We start from the raw sequence: 17,098 nt of genomic DNA on the forward strand, positions 1-17,098 counted from the left end.
TCATTATGTGCAGTACAGTTTATTCTTCCATTAAAATCAGACACCTAAGTGCAAAAACCTATGAGTAGCATTAAAAAGTAATAGAGTTTCCCGCTAGGAACTAGCTTTGAGCTTGGACTACAAAACAAGCCTAGCCTGCTACTTTTGGGCCACACCTAGGAGACATTTGGGTGTTGTCCAACTCCTCTGAAGGAGACACTATTTTTTCCACAGGCAGTCTTGCCAGTTCCTGCTCAGTCCCTTCCACGATGATGCTTTGAACTTGGGCAGAACCTCACCCAAGTGAAACTTGTGGAAGCCAGCAAGGTATCACCTAACATTCCTGAACTCTCCTCATTGTAACCACTGCCACCTCCACCTTGCTCACTTGCTTAGCGTCTGTGTGGCACAGTCTATTACAGAGACCTCAAACTTTCCTTTGGTCAGGGAAGAGTCCTCTTACAGCAGAATCACTCTTGGAGATTGGCTCAGACCTCACAGCTTCATGAGACGAGTAACTTGATCCCTCTGCCTCCATGCTCCTGCCCACATCTTGCTTTTGACACGGAACTTGAGCATCTCTGCCTTGAAATCCTGGTGACGCATGGGGCAGTAGCTCTGGGGCTCACACAGCTCCTGAGAGAAAGGGAGATGCATCAGAGTGCACAGCCTGGTTGTTTTTAAAAAGCATAGAATCCAGTGAATTCATCATAAGCTACAACTTAAAAGACCCAGAAGAACAGTAAGCTTCTGGCTCTGTGGTGCAGAGGAAGAAAACTGAACTCTTATGTACCATTTCTGTTAAAGAATCAGAAACCAGGAGGGGGTCTGAATGGGTCTTGGGGAGAGGACGAATTCTGCATCCTATATGGTTTTCCTTTCTTTCCACATTCTCCTGCTTCTATGTCCAATTAGCTGCCCAACATTGTTCCCTAGGTGCAATGCATCCTTTTCGTTCTACTTCCCTAAGTTATGTCAAAGGTTTTCAAGTTCTACACAATAAATATATTACATTTACACTCCTTCCTCCCTCCAAGAAGCTCAGGTTGGGTCTACCAGGTCCTAGTTTCACACTTATGGCTCTCAGCATGTATAAGAAAAGAGTATGTAAGTTCCCCACAGACTTAATGTATTCTCCACCCCAATCAATGATTTAAACATATGTAATATATAGATTCTTCTAAGGTTTTTTAAGCACAGAATTCCTATACAGTATTCAGCAGTGATAGTTCACCCATCTACATCCTCATTGATGAGGACAGGCATAATAATAATGGGAAGATAATTTTTTTAATCTACCTGCTGACCAGCTCCTGTTAAGAGAAAACCCATTGGCCATTGCCCAGTGATCTGTCCACCACACAAACAAGGGAGCTAGACTTTCCAAGTTCCTGATAAGTCTACAGCAATGGGGCTGTCTTTGAATTCTACTCAGAAACTTCAGTTGGTTCAAAATACTGTAGCAAGATTGTTGATTTGTGTGTGAGAGGTCTAGTCAATTAGAACATTACTCACCAGTTTTAAACACATCTTCACTAGCTTCCCATGTGCTTTCAGGTCCAGTTCAAAGTACAAGACCTTATATGGCTTAGATCAAGGTATCTAAATAACCAGCTGCTCCCATACAAATTTGAATACTTGGTAATGACGTCTCCAGAGGCTAGGAATGTGGAGACAGAAGCTTTACTGAAGTGGCACTGCAGCTATGGCATACCCTCCTCAGAGCAGTTTGCCTGGCGGTGCCACATTAAAAGTCATTTTCAGTGCCAGATTAAAAGTATTGTATTTGCCTGAGCTTTTAAATGAAGAATGATTGATTCTCAATTGCTTCTTGGTGTTTTAACTGCTGGGGTTTAAGCTGCTGCTTTATGGATACATTTTATGTTTTTCTCATTTGTTTTTAGGTATTGTTGTCAACTCTCTAGTGTTTGAGTGAAAAAACCAGACACTATCTTTGCATTTGCTGGAAGCTCCCCAATTGTGGAATGAGACGTTCCTGTATGGTAGCACTGGAAAGTCAAAGGCCTTGATGTTACCTTATATTCTAGGAAGAAGTCCTTATAGCCACCCTGAAGGACATACAGTTCGGGATAGTGCAGTGCAGGATATTCATTCATGGTTCTGTCTTCTTCCCTCAGACAGCGACACCTTCAAATAACAGCAAAGCAGGTACAGTAAGCAGAAAAGCATGAGCAGTAGTGTAGTGGCAAACCTGCAGGGTCCCTTCATGATAGTCATGCCATGCCTCCTTAAAGCCACCCCCTCACTCGCTTGCTTGCTCTGTCATTATCTCCATACTCCTCAGTCCTTTCCGCTCGTGCCTTCTTCCACAAGAACAGATGTCCCTAGGTGCCAAACAGTGTATGTTGGCTATTGAGAAGAGTCTTCTCAGTGGCTCACCTCCTTTTCACTCTGATTGGCTCCAATCAGCAGGGAAGGACAAGGAAGCATGTTAGAAGATTCTTCTCAGTAGCTAACACACTTCCCTTTTCCTTGGCTTGTAGGATGTTGGAGATATAGGGACCCTGCTCCCAAAAAGGTAAGGGGTCTAAGACCCCCCCAAGACCCTGGACGACTATACCCCTGAGCATGAGGAAGCCATCCTATCTAGCAAGAGACCACCAAAAAGCATCTGATTTCTCCTGCTCCCAAAAGCTGCCCACCCCTGCCTTACTGGGACCCACACTCACATCTTGGGGGCCCTCTCAGAGGAATATTCACAGTGGAAAATGAGGATGAGGCGCTTCCGTGGCACTGATGAGAGAAGGGGCTTCCTCAGGAAGGAGTCAAATAGATCATCTTGCCTGTGGATATTCAATGCCCCCTGTAGTGAGAAACGGAAAACAATCTGTAGTGACATCTACAAGTCAGCTTCTTATGTTCCTTGGTCTACCTACCTCAGTATTGTCAATACCTGTTGGCAGTGGCTCTCTAGGTTTCAGGCAGAAGCCCCTCTCGGTGCTGGGAATTTAACCTGGAGCTTCTGCACATGCTGTGCCACTGAGCTAAGGCTGTCACGCAGCCCACAAAAACTAATCACCTTCCTTGAATAAGGCTCATTCAACATGATTCTCTCACCTTGATATGTCCCCCACAATATTCATAGGGGTAGCGACAGTCAATAATGCAGAACTTCTCAATAAGGCTTTGGAATTGGCCATGGAGCAGGGCAGCCATCTACAGGAACAGCAGAACAGGACCCAAATTCAACTAGTCACTTTCTCTCAAGCTTTACCTGCATCACCAGCTTGTCATCAGGATAAAATCCAGGTGGGGGTGGGGAGAACCATGCATACCACCACCCTTGGAGGGCTCCTTGGAGGGCAGATGGGATAAAAATTAAGTAAATAAAACCCTTCCCATCAATATATGGCTACCTATTAGTTCCTCAGGCAGAGGACAGCTCTAGCAGGGAACACTGAAGACAGAGTGTGGTATAGCCGGGATCATTTAAATGGTGCACGAAAGAACATTACAGACACATAAATCTATATCGGGGTGGAAGCACAGCTAACCCCCCAGGAGTAGCTTCTGGGAATTTTACAGAACCAAGTGAGGGTCAAGGAAAGGGGTACAGAAACAGAGTTCTGCTGAAGTGGAGGATACAGAGCCAATATATAGGACCAAGGACACATGCAGATATACACAACAGCAGGAGTGAGTGCTCACAGTCTCTGAGGTGATGTATCTCAGGTCCTGATGCCTTCCTATTACTGTTGGCAGTGAATATACCTAGGAGACACACAACCACATTCCGCTTCAGGCCTGGGACCGCAATACCTGATGGAACGTCTCTCCCGATACGAACCTACCCATACACTTCGTTCAACATCGAAGGCCCTCCTCCGGGTGCCTACTCAGAGGGAAGCCCGGAGGATGGTAACCAGAAAAAGGGCTTTCTCAGTGGCGGCCCCCGAATTATGGAACGATCTCCCTGTGGAGGTACGCCTGGCGCCAACATTATTATCTTTTCGTCGCCAGGTTAAAACATTCCTTTTCTCCCAGGCATTTTAATAAATTTAATAATTTAATAATTTTAATTTTAACATTTTAACATCTCAACTTATTTTAGCATCTTACTATGCTAGTATATTTGTATTTTAGTATGTTTAAATTGTTCTATAAGTGGTTTTAATTGTATTTTGCTGTCTTGCTTGTTGTGAACCGCCCAGAGAGCTTCGGCTATGGGGCGGTATAGAAATTTAATAAATAAATAAATAAATAAATAAATTTGCAATAGCTTCAGAGGTGCATGGATCTCTGAGCCCCAGCAAGATAAATGATAAAACCAAAGCTGTGATCCTAAGGGATCTTAGTTGGAACAAAGCCCCACTGAACTCAGCAAGACATACTTCTGTGAAAACATGCAAACATTTGGGCTGCACTTTATAGCAACACAGAACATATATTTTGAAGCCCTTTTCAAAAACTCCTTATGCTTTGAAAAGCAGCACAATCACCTGCCTGATCTTTACTTCTAGGCTGCATTTTCTGCAAGATTACAAGGCAGCGTTGAAAATCCTAGAAGAAAAATCCTTTAATCTGAAAACATTTATCCTATTGGCAGAATTATGCAAATTGGGAGAAGTACACATTTTATTCAACTAGTCAGGGCTAGCTTAATGAGTGTTAAGCCACAAAGGGATAATAATATGGAGAGGAAGCATGGAGTGCAATCCGACCATCTTTGTAGAGAGCCACACCTGCCGGAAGACTCACTGTGAATGAAGGAACATTATTTTTGTTCTCCTCACTTCCCAATTAGTTTCTGATTAGTATGATCACTTGGCATTTTATGTCACTGCTGCACTGGAAAGTTCAAATGTACTGTATTGCTGTTTGAGCACCACCGCTATTGCTGTACTTTGATGCAAGTAATGTTCTAGTTAAAGAAACAACAAATGGCAACCTACTGGCAACCATAAGCAGTTGCACATTAAACTTTTTGGTTAATCAGCTGAGAGCAGCCATTTTTCATGGGGCATGATGTACATTTGCTTGTAAAACGAATTCATGTTCAGGTATCAGAATGATTTAGCAGGAGACATACGGGATAACCTAGTCAGATTTTTCAGCATGCTGTCCCATCTTCTAAAGCAATGGCTCCCAAACTTTGTCCATCAGACCCCATGAAAATTGCTATTGGTCTCAGCAGATCACTTAAAGATTTTTCTGCTTGTTTTAGCAATTGTAATGCGCTGTGCTAGGTGCTGTATGATTTTTAATTCTGTTTATTGCTTCTTTTTTCCTTATATTGTATCTTATTCTATTACAGTTTGCATTTTATAAAATTCAAACTGTAAATACAATAAAACACAAAATAAGCAAAAGAAATACAATTAAAATAAATAGGAATATTTAATGTGCCCATGCCAAGAGCCACCTGAATGAAACTTGTGGACCACTGGTAGACCATGGACCACAGTTTGGGAACCTCTGTTCTAAAGCTTCTGTGCCAAACTAAGATATAGGAAGACTAGGAGCAGCTATGAGAGACCTAGAAAAGGTCCTCAAATGCAAAGATGTATCACTGAACACCAGAGTCAGGATCATTCAGACCATGATATTCCCAATCTCTATGTATGATGTGAAAGTTGGACAGTGAAAAAAGCGGATAAGAGAAAAATCAACTCATTTGAAATGTGGTGTTGGAGGAGAGTTTTGCACATACCATGGACTGCGAAAAGACAAATAATTGGGTGTTAGAACAAATTAAACCAGAACTACCATTAGAAGCTAAAATGATGAAACTGAAGTTATCATACTTTGGAAGCATCATGAGAAGACATGATTCACTAGAAAATACACTAATGCTGGGAAAAACAGAAGGGAGTAGAAAAAGAGGAAGGCCAAACAAGAGATGGATTGATTCCATAAAGGAAGCCACAGACCTGAACTTACAAGATCCAAACAGGGCAGTTCACGACAGATGTTCTTGGAGGACACTGATTCATAGGGTCACCATAAGTCGTAATCGACTTGAAGGCACGTAACAACAACAAAAGCGCTAGTTCAGATTCTCCAGATTCTGAAAAATCATCTATTTCTGTGGTACAACAACCGGTAAATCAAGACTTTCAAGTAATGGGAATTAATGGCATAATGGCAGCTAGGAGATACTGTAACAGATATAAAGTTCAATGTACATTAATAAGGATGGCACAGTTTTAACATGAAGAAATGTATGAAAAGATGTTTTGAGGAGAATAACATCTTCCTTAAGAAATATAACTAAACCCAGAGATTGCAGAACAAGTGATGGTGTTTGTAGAAAACCTTTGGGGGTGGTGAAAAGTCAAGCAAAACATACTTAACTCTCAGTATATATATTAAAGATTCTAGTGGTGTTTCCAACTTCAGAAACTGGATGTTCAGTGACAGAGGCCTTGGCCACACATGGGCAGCCTCTGTATTACAGCCACTTGGGTGAAGCTCCCTGTCCCACCATTAAGGGAGCACTTCCCCACTTAATTTTGGTACATATGAACCACATCAGTATGATTCCTGGGGTGAGTGTACACTGATTTGATTAATATTTGCCTGGATCGTGTGGGGAGCTGCTCACACAAATGCATTTTTAGTTGGAGCTCTGCCCTCATAATAAAAGTGTTCTTCCAGATGGATTGCAGAATCAGGCCCAATACACTACCCCAAGGTTGCTTGAAACTTTGTGCCTGCCCTACTGCCCCCCCCCAAAGCAGGAGACATAAAAAGCATAGGAGATAACAAAAAAGGGCTGTTTGAACATGTAGGATGTTTGCATTTCTCAGTACCGGTCAACGATCAAGATGATAGATTCAGCACAATTGGAGAGAGTCTGTACTGACAGGCAAAAGCCAGCCTCTTTCCCTTGCTGAAGGCTGCAGAAACCTACATTGGAAAAATCTCCAATCAGCTGCCTGAAGCCGTGGTCTTGATCAAGCGCTCTGACAATTTCCATGTCAGAAAGGGAGGCTGTCTTCTTTAAAAACATGATCTATAAACAAAGCAAGCTGTCATTATGTAAGCAAATGAGTCCCTGGTCAGCTATTTTGTTAGTTTCCCTCTATTCATGCAAGTGTGATAACAGAACTGACATACTACCACAAGATGTAGTGATGGCCACCAACTTGGATGGTTTTAAAGGGGGTTTAGCCTCAATCCCAATGCATTTGTCTATCAGTGGCTCCTGAGGCCCCTCCAGACATCCTTTTTATTGGACATTCATTATGATTTATGGTGATAATGCTATCTGGGTAGTTATACACAATCATGAGTTGATACCATTTGTGCCTGCAAAAGTATACCTGCTAAAATCTCTGAACTTTTTATACTACAAATGTTCTCCTTCCTAATGTGCTGTAGCACAAGAACGCCTTAGCAACGTGCCAAAATGTAGCCACTTCTATATACTTCCTGTTGATGCTGGATACCTGGCATTCCTGTGGTTTTTTTCATCCCCTAGGAAAGAGTGATTGTTTAGCACAGCAATCACAACCTGAATATAGAAACTCACAAACTGTAAAAATGAAAGTATGGTGGCATGGCATCATAGCACAACTTGCACTTGGGGAAAAAGGGGGGATGAGAACTGGCAATAGCAGAAACAAGGACAATGGACTGGGCAGAGGTAAAGTGTGGACGCAATAATGCAGAGACATTGTGGGACGTTGCAGAACACCTGATAAAATGGGATGATGTGTGGACTTTCCAGTATAAATCCACTTCAACTGCACTATTAATGCATCAATGATGATATCTTGATGTATACACCCACAATAAAAAAGCATTCTGGAGGGGCTCCTAGTTATGATGGCTATATGCTACCTCCAGCATCAGAAGAAGTATGCCTATGAAATAGCTGTTGCTGGGGAAAACATGTGGGGAGAGTGCTGTTATAGTGAGGTCCTGCCCCCCCTCCCAGGTATTTGGTTGGCCACTGAGAAAACAGAAGTCTCGACTAGATGGACCTTTGGTTCAATTTAGCACTATGTTTGTATCGCAGCACCTATGCCCTGCTAACTGCCTGTTAACACCACACATGGGATTGCCATTCTATTCTTGCCACTCAGACCCATGGATTCAGGCTACATATTATGGTAATCATATGGTAAACCAAGCAGGCTCTTACCCCATCTGGCTCCTCTTGGATTGGGCTGTGCTTCTGTTTCATGTTGTTGGGAGTTTCACCATCATCTTGGCTTTTTATTGCCCTCTTCAGCATAGGACTATTCAGTTTCTCGGGCAGCGATGGAGATCGGAAGAGACGAGTCTTGTTCATGGAGACCTGCTTAGAGCAGCACAGAAACAGTTAAGGAAATTGGGAGGTGGTGAGGAAACACTTGTTACTCCCTTACCTCATTGACAAGGTTTCAGGGCTCCTAAAGTGAGGCTGGAGTTAGATGGTGAGCAGCACTAGCATCATAATCAGGATTTTAGTTTTTGGTAGTGTGGAAGGAAAAACTTCCCAAGTCAATTAAATGTGCTCCAAAGGACAGAGTTTATTCAAAATAGACAATACATATTCCAATAGCGCAATTGGGAGAGGTGCTCAATCAGAACATCTCTAAAGAAAAACAAGCAATGCATAGCTTTTTATAATTGATTTCACGTCATACATATGGATGAATCTAGACCCCTGCCCCTTTCCTATCAGATGGTATAGATGTATCTCGGCTCTGCCCCTTCATCACATGTCTCAGAAAATCCCCAACTCTACAAAGACAAAATATAATATTAGCACCCCAGATGCATCTTTTCTGCTACTTCTGTAATTCTAACTGCTGATGAACCTTGACCACAAACTGTCAACATCTGGGACTTTCAATTTTAGTCAGAGCATAGTTCCTTAAAATACATCTCCTACAGAAGTACTGCTTTGGATTTTTCTTTGACCAAAGACCCATAAGTAATATAATGATTCATTAGAAATTCGTGATTAAACATCTTAAAGCTAATACAAAGCAATCAATAAGGCCATAACCATAATCAAAGCTATAAGGCCTTTAATCAGAAATCTCATTCCTCAGTATTTATTTATTTATTATATTGATCAGTTGCCCATCTGGCTGGCTGTCCAGCCACTCTGGGCGACGTACAAAATAAAAACATACAAATACATTAAAACATTAAAAATCTCAACAATAACAATAAAACCTAACAACCCACCCCAAAAGCCTGCCTGAAGAGCCAGGTCTTCAAGGCCCAGCGGAAGCTCATCATAGAGGGGGCATGGCGGAGATCATTTGGGAGGGAATTCCACAAAGTGGGGGCCACAATTGAAAAAGCCCTCTCCCTAGTCCTCACCAGTCTAGCTGTTTTAACTGGTGGGATAGAGAGAAGGCCTTTTGAGACTGATCTTCTTGAGCGGCATCCCTAATGATGCTGGAGGCACTCCTTCAGATAGACTGGGCTGAAACCGTATAGGGTTTTAAAGGTCAGAACCAACACCTTGAATTGGGCCTGGAAAACAACCGGTAACCAGTGCAACTCCTTCACTGGAGTGATGTGATCTCGCCAGCGGCTGCCTTTAATCAGGCGAGCCACTGCATTCTGTACCAGTTGCAGCTTCCGGACCGTTTTCAAGGGTAACCCCACATAGAGCGCATTACAGTAGTCTAGGCGAGAGGAGACCAGGGCATGTACCACCGATGGGAGCAGATGATTGGAAAGGTAGGGGCGCAGCCTCCATATCAGATGGAGTTGATACAGTGCCGCCCGGCTCACAGCCGAGACCTGAGCCTCCATGGACAGCTGGGAGTCAAGAATGACCCCCCGGCTGTGGACCTGGTCTTTCAAGGGCAATTGTACCCCATTGAGCACCAGGTCAACATCCCCCAACCTTCCTTTGTCTCCCACAAACAGTACCTCGGTTTTGTCAGCTTCAGCTTATTCCTTCCCATCCAGCCGCTCACTGAGTCCAGGCACTCGGATAGGGTTTCTACAGTCAACCTCGGTGCAGATTTGAATGAGAGATAGAGCTGCGTGTCATCCACATACTGGTGACACTGCAGCCCAAATCTTCTGATGATAGGCCCCAGCGGCTTTATATAGATGTTGAACAGCATCGGGGAGAGGATGGAGCCCTGTGGCACCCCACAAGTGAGAGGCCAAGGATCCAAAACCTCATCCCCCAATGCCACTCTCTGGTACCTACCAGAGAGGAAGGAACAGAACCACTGCAATACAGTGCCCCCTATGCCTAACCTCTTCAGGCGGTCCAGAAGGATACCGTGGTCAACGGTATCAAAAGCCGCTGAGAGATCCAGGAGGACAAGGAAGGTGCATTCGTCCCTATCCAATGCCTTCCTCATATCATCCACCAAGGCAAACAAGGCCGTTTCAGTCCCATGTCCAGGCCTGAAGCCTGATTGAAATGGATCCAGATAATCCGCTTCCTCCTAATGTACTTGCAACTGCTTCGCCACCACTTGCTCAACCACCTTGCCCAGGAATGGCAGATTTGAGACTGGGCGAAAGTTGTTCAGATCTTGGGGATCCAAGGAGGGCTTCTTTAGAATTGGTTTTATTACTGCCTCCTTGAGGGCTGATGGCATTACTCCCTCTTCCAGGGACATATTTACCACCATCTTGATCCCCTTGCCCAGTCTGTCCTTGCAGCTCATAATGAGCCATGAAGGGCAAGGATCGAGTAAGCAAGTGGTTGGCTTTAAGGTTGAAAGCACCTTGTCCACTTCATCAGAGGGAAGAAGCTGGAACCGATCCCACACCACCAGAGCACCACTGCCCGCCTCTGGCTCACTCACTGTGTCCACAGCACACAGAATAGCACTCTTAATACAATTGATTTTTTCCATAAAGTGCTTTGCAAACTCATCACAGGAGGCCTTAGCATGTTCCATAGGTTCTGGGCAACTGGACCAACCAGGCTCTGGACCACTTGGAACAGCCTCCTGGGACAGCACTCTGTGGACGCAATAGAGGCAGCATAAAAATCCTTTTTTGCTGCCCTCATCGCCACATGGTAGGCTGCTGCAGCTGCTCGGACCCATGTCCAATCGTCGTCAGAGCGGGATTTCCGCCACCGGCGCTCTAGCCGTCTCACCTCCCATCTCAGAGTTCGCAACCGTGGAGTATACCACGGTGCCGTCTGAGCTCTATTCAGGGGCAGAGGGCGTTTCGGAGCCACCCGGTCTAATGCCCCGGTGATTGCAGCATTCCACCCCTCCACCAGGGTCTCAACCGAGTGCCCGTGTGCATGCTCCAAAGAATCCCCAAGCACATTCAGGAATCCATCTGGATCCATCAGATGTCTGGGGCGGACCATCCTAAAGGGTCCTCCACCCCCACAGAGGGTTTGTGGTGACAAGGGGGTGATGGATGTACCCCCAATTTTCAGATCATTCCCCTCCTCTCCTGAGACAAACAGTAGTTACTAGATAGGTCAGGAGTGGGGAACTGTTATCTCCCCAACACTCCCCCTGCACCAAATTTTACAGGTAGGAATCCACCCGATGTCAGGTGATGCAATACTTTGAACCCTCCCCCAAACCAGCCGATAGGCTCTCCTTAGCTTTGCAAGTTAAGCGAATTCTTTTGTAAAGCCTTTCAGATAGACAGCACCACCTCTTCAAGAAGCCCTGCAAGTTGGTTCACAAAAGTGACTACTCTGCACATATTTATGCCAGTCGTTTATACCAATCAATCAATCAATCAATCAATCATTTATTACAGTCAAAGACCAGCACTATAAAATATTAAAACTATAAAAACATATCAACATTATCCAGAGAAAGAAACAAATAGCTGCAACATAAGATACTATGACTCTAATGGTGTTGAATAAATACCCCAGTATTTATTAAATAAGCCAAAAACTGTTCTTTCCTTTAAGAGTAAATTCCCTATTTGGTTTTCTGGAGGAGAGAATCTTAGGGCCAAACTACACATGATGCTAACTAAATGCGTCATAAGAAACTATGTCAATAGTTCACAGGAATGAGGCAGTCCAATTTTCATTCAGACCTCAACGTACCAGGAGGGGAGGTTTAACCTTTCCCTCTTTAGCCATGATCCTGACAAAAATTACTCTCCTCCCACACTGCTAGCGAGTGAGTGAGAGAGAGAATGAATTTATCAGAATCATACCTAGGGAAGGAAGGGTTAAACCTTCACTCCCTGTGCACTGCAGTCTGAATTATCTCCTTAACCTAACATTAAATAAATAAAACTCTGATGATTCTAATTACTCATTTAGTGTCCCATCTGGTCTGAGCCTTACTTGCTACAGGCAACCAAGCAAGGCTGAGTTTGCTATACTTGCCTCACTAACACTGATGTCCTGGGTAAGGAGTGGTCCAGACAACAAGATGGCCATGCTGGAGAGGTGCTCAGTGACTGGCTTCTAAGGGAGAAACAGAAGAAAAAATACAGAACACAAGGAATATTTCATTGCACTGAGTATGAAGACACGACCTAGAACTGCTTCAGCCACTCATAAGAAAACATAAAACAAACTTCTGTTTATTATTTAATTCTGCTGATATATACCCCATTAAGTGTTCCTGTATACATAAGCCAGGGGAGGACTGCTGTTTTGAAGTACAGATGCAGAAACTCCTGACACACACACAGCAGTTGCCAAAGGGAGGGATAAATTTCTATAGTAGTTCAACTTTGGGGACTGATGACCAATATTAGCCACTGAGATAAGGACTTTTTTTGGGCTTTGGGGTGAGGAGTAATTAGGAGTGTACTTTTGATCTGGTAGAATGGAAATGGAAAAGCCCTCAGAACCTATTTTCTATTACCCCGATTGGAACTCCCATTATTCATTAAATATGAAACCACTTGTGCTGGCAAAGCAGCATGCAATATTTTAAGCCTTCCACCATATAAAAACTACTGAGCTTGAAACAAATCCCTGTTGAGATCCCAACCAGGAGCTTCCTTATTTCATCATTTTCCTACTCTTAACTACTTATTGTAGACTGATGGATGAATCTTGGGAAAGTGGCAATGGATGGAAATAAACTGAATTGTATCTACATTTTTAAGAGATCACTTGCAGGGGTGCTGAGTAAAAAGGGAGATGTGTCACAAATCAAGACATCTTCTGGGGGGGGGGGCTGAACACTGAAGCTGCTCAGCACAGCTATGGCAACAGTTGAAGAAAATTCAATGATGCATTGTGAAAGTTAGACTATTGCAGGTGTTTGGACACTTAATGTGTTCTTTGGAGCATGTGAGCAAGATGCAAACTGGGAAGTCTTTTACTGTTTGATTTTTCCTTAGTGCAGCAGTACACTTAGCTACTCCCAAACGATGCTTAGCCGTATCTTATCAAAGGCTCTAAGCTCTCTAGCCAAATCTGCAGCAAGAACAGATCCACCACCACTGTGTCATTGCACTACTGCCATCTTTGGCTGGCAAAAATGGACTTTTACATTTTTCTAAGATTTCTTGCTTGGAACAAATGCCCATAATGGGGTGAACATACCATACCCTTCTCACCTCAGTCTCTTCCTGTTCATCAGGACAAAGCTCTGGCAAGCCATCCACCGCCTCTGGCATTCCTGATGGTGCCACTGCAGCAATTGGACTGCCAAGATCTTTCATCTCATACTCCTCTAGATCCCCTGCTTCCTACCAAGAGAAAAAACTCACAGGTGGAATCCGCTGCTTCTCAGGCATTATAGCTCATGGATATATAATTGATAGCCATTTAATTTATTTTCCTGGAATACTTGGATTTTTCCTAGAACTTTCATACAGTTGTTGATGGGTAATTTGCCTTTCAGATTAGTTTTCTGTACCATTAGATATTTGTTCTGATAAGAATGCACTCGTTCTATTGGTTCCCCAATATTCCTGTAGGTGTGCCACCTTTTTGTTTGGTTATGATAATTCAAAACATATTCACAAGTAATTGGACATTAATTCGTTCCCTCAGTAATCCATACCTCTCTAGTAACAAGGGGCAGATGATGTTCCGCACAATGATGGCTGGCACCTAAAACCTAACAGGAGGCCAGCATCCTCCACCACTGCATGCCTCCTCCCTGCTAGAAGATTAAGCCTGGGACAGGAGTAATTCTGAGCTCCCTGACCAAATGCCTCATCTCCATTCATGCCTAATGGCGAAGTGCCTTGAATCATGGAGCATCATGGCTTACCTGAACTGGGACATTTAAGAGGAATGTCTGTAAGGAAATGTGATTTTTGTAGAAACAGGGAAATATGTAAACTCACAATGCATGGATTCTCATTTATCAGTATAGATGACACCAAGCATGCTATAAACCAGATGCCCTAAACCAGCCTTTCCCAACTAGTGGGCCACCAGATGTTGTTGGACCACAACTGGTCTGAACTGTGGAATAGTTTTCCCGTTGAGGTGCGCTTGGCGCCGACATTGCTATCTTTTCGGCGCCAAGTTAAAACCTTTCTCTTTGCTCAGGCATTTTAGTTTAATATGTTCAATTTGGTTTTAGATTTGTGGATTTTTATATATATGTTTTTGTACCGATTTATGTGATTTTATTGTATATACTTTCTGTTGTACACCGCCCAGAGAGCTATGCTAGTGGGGCGGTATAAAAATTTAACAAATAAAATAAATAAATAAATAATAATAAACTCCCATCAGCCTCAGCCAGCATTGCCAATGGTCAGGAAAGATGGGAATTGTGGTCCAACAGCATCTGGTGGCCCACTAGTTGGGAAAGGCTGCCCTGAACCATTACCGACAGGTGATAAAACATCTACAGCAGACAAACACCTAGTATTCACATCCAGGCCTGGCCGAACATTTCTAAACCTAGTTAGAAACCTAGAAAGCACTATTAACTCACTAGCATTGCAGTATAGCAGGTTAGCGGTGTGTCTGGTGGTCTCTTCCAGAACAGCAGGGACCTGGGCATGCGCCATCCTGGATGCTTAAACAGGCTACCCTCCTGGAAGGAAACAGTTTTTAGAGTTGAGAACTACCTCTGGAATGAAGAACATGGGTAATGATGTTTTAGTGGTTTTTAAATTTTATTTGTCTTTGTATGTTTTAAGCTGCCTTGATGCACTTCTATGAAAAGTGCAGCTTATGAATACTTTAATAAATAAGTTTCAGAAAAGTTAGGGCAAGTACACCATGAAGAGAGAAGGAAGTCCCTAGATTCTGTACCCTTCTGGTGAGCAGAGCAGAGATTTCTGCTTGTCTGATATCCTAGCCCGCAGTTTACAAATACCTGGAGAAAACCCTACCTGCCGCAACAAGCACTCACATTCTCTTTGTTCATGGAAGGACTGCTGATCTCCCTGCCAACTTGTCGGATGTAGCTGGGAGTGCTACACAGTCCCTGGGACTGAAAGGCCAAGCAGAAAAACACAATATTTTCTGTAGATTAAAATTGGCTGTGAAGTATTAGAAATACGGCCCCATGTCCTCTGACTCACCATCTGCCAGCCTTTCTGCCAGTGTCATATTCCAAAGAGGTGAATAAATTCCATGCCAGCAGAGAGGAAATACTCACCTGGAGCAATTGTGCACACTGCCTCCCTGATGCTCTGCTAGGAGAAAGAGACAACTAGTCAAAGAGTCTTCCTCTGGCCTATTTTGCCTTGCAAAACGCCTCCTAGAGGTGCACTGGAATGACAAGATTTGGCAGGCAGAGGAAGACATTTCTGCCAATTTCCATTGAAAAGATTTGAGGCAAAGTCTCCTAGCCTTGCTGAAAATTACTCTAAGGTCCACCTCATGATTCATTCACAGGACAGTTCCATATTTTGCAAGGTTGGTGTTAAGCTCATGCTACCCACTCACTTCTCATATGTCTAACATCTGGGATCAACTTCAAGATGACACAGAAAAACAAAATCCAACCGTCTCTTTATTCTCACAATGAACTAGCCTAACAAAAAACAAATCTTTAATGTGCTGTCGCTATATTTGTCTTGGGTAAGGATGAAGGAAGCACCAATTGTACCATGCAAATGCTTTGCATGGTCTTTTTGCCTGGGAACCCTGAGGAACAGAAGATCAATTGGATTAGCATCTTACAAAATCAACATCCTCAACTCAGAGGCAAAAACTTGCTGATGTGGATGCATGAGAATTCGGCAACAGACAAGCCACCTGGCCTGTAATTTTCCAACTCAGAGCAAGACATTCAGGGGGTCAGGCACCCTCTCCTTGTACTGATAAAACCCACAGCCATATCATGTGAATGAATCTACCTACTGTTAAGGCTGATAAGCCTGGCTTGTATTTCCTTATAGTTGGGGTCAAATGATTGATGTGAACCTTCATAACTGGAAATATCAAGGGCTTTGCTTACCCAATTTGCCTGGAAGATCCAGATAGTCAAAAAAGGCACACATGCTCTACCTGTAACCTGGTCCCACCAGACATGCAAGTCATTCTATATGCAACTATACCATGCAAGTTAGGAGCAAGCAGTTCTCCAGCTTCCAGTGCATTTCCAATGCATCCAGTAATACTGAACAAATAAGTTGTCATTGGCAGTAAGCGGCTGGTGAGGCAGCACAGGTGGGGCACCGCGCCAACCTCCCAGCTTCCAAACACAGCAAGTTGCTGCTGCTGACCCAGAGGAAAATGAGCAAGGCACAAGGAGCTCGGCGCATGGCAGCAGAGCCAATCCAATGCTCCTGCCACTGTGTGCCACACCATGCCAACCTCCCTGCACCTTGCCCCTCTCATTCAGCAGCAAGAACCTGCTGTGTTCAGAAGCCGGGAGAATGCTGCCCCACCCACGCCACCTTACTGGCCTCTACTGATCATTGGGTTAAGACAAGTGAGCACAAAGGAATCTAGGAGCTGTAAAACTGTTTGGAGGAAAAGAAAAAAGCCTCTACCAGTGTCTCTCCACTTTGTTTTTTAAATCTTTAACAAGAAAAGAAAAAGTCAGCAGAGGAGTGATGTCCTATTTTAGGTTAGAGGGTTTTCTCAATCTGCTGCTCTGCAAACCCTGTAAAGTCAGTAGCAGAGGTCTTGAAGACATTGGTGAGTTATAAAACATACTGCCAAAAAGGTCAAATATCTACATACTTTGCTCAAGTTCACAGAATTTCCTAGAAACCCAGCACTCTGGAAACTACCTGACTGGGAAAGAACCTTCCCTTTCTCCATCCCCCATTATTCTCAGCTTTATCCTCCATTATTCTGAAA

The 17,098-nt window shown here is 43.7% G+C and overlaps 1 protein-coding gene across 5 annotated transcripts in view; it reads right to left on the reverse strand.

Moving 5' to 3' along the window:
- CDC25C (cell division cycle 25C) overlaps positions 1–17,098 on the reverse strand; it is a 27,505-nt gene continuing 10,407 nt past the window's right edge. For 2 of the 5 annotated variants that reach the window (XM_061617675.1, XM_061617676.1), the window contains exons 5-16: positions 15,444–15,480; positions 15,195–15,275; positions 14,772–14,873; positions 13,432–13,563; positions 12,242–12,322; positions 8,090–8,245; positions 6,854–6,955; positions 3,649–3,711; positions 3,058–3,156; positions 2,670–2,803; positions 2,016–2,127; positions 1–615 (exon numbers count right to left, since the gene is read on the reverse strand). In XM_061617675.1, the coding sequence (XP_061473659.1) occupies positions 475–615; positions 2,016–2,127; positions 2,670–2,803; positions 3,058–3,156; positions 3,649–3,711; positions 6,854–6,955; positions 8,090–8,245; positions 12,242–12,322; positions 13,432–13,563; positions 14,772–14,873; positions 15,195–15,275; positions 15,444–15,480 (1,240 nt within the window). In that variant the 3' untranslated portion in view covers positions 1–474. The remainder of the gene's footprint in view (positions 616–2,015; positions 2,128–2,669; positions 2,804–3,057; positions 3,157–3,648; positions 3,712–6,853; positions 6,956–8,089; positions 8,246–12,241; positions 12,323–13,431; positions 13,564–14,771; positions 14,874–15,194; positions 15,276–15,443; positions 15,481–17,098) is intronic. The other 3 variants (XM_061617677.1, XM_061617678.1, XM_061617679.1) reach the window with 3 other exon arrangements.

The sequence above is a fragment of the Rhineura floridana genome, chromosome 3 (genome assembly GCF_030035675.1).
Source record: "Rhineura floridana isolate rRhiFlo1 chromosome 3, rRhiFlo1.hap2, whole genome shotgun sequence".
NCBI lineage: Eukaryota > Metazoa > Chordata > Lepidosauria > Squamata > Rhineuridae > Rhineura > Rhineura floridana.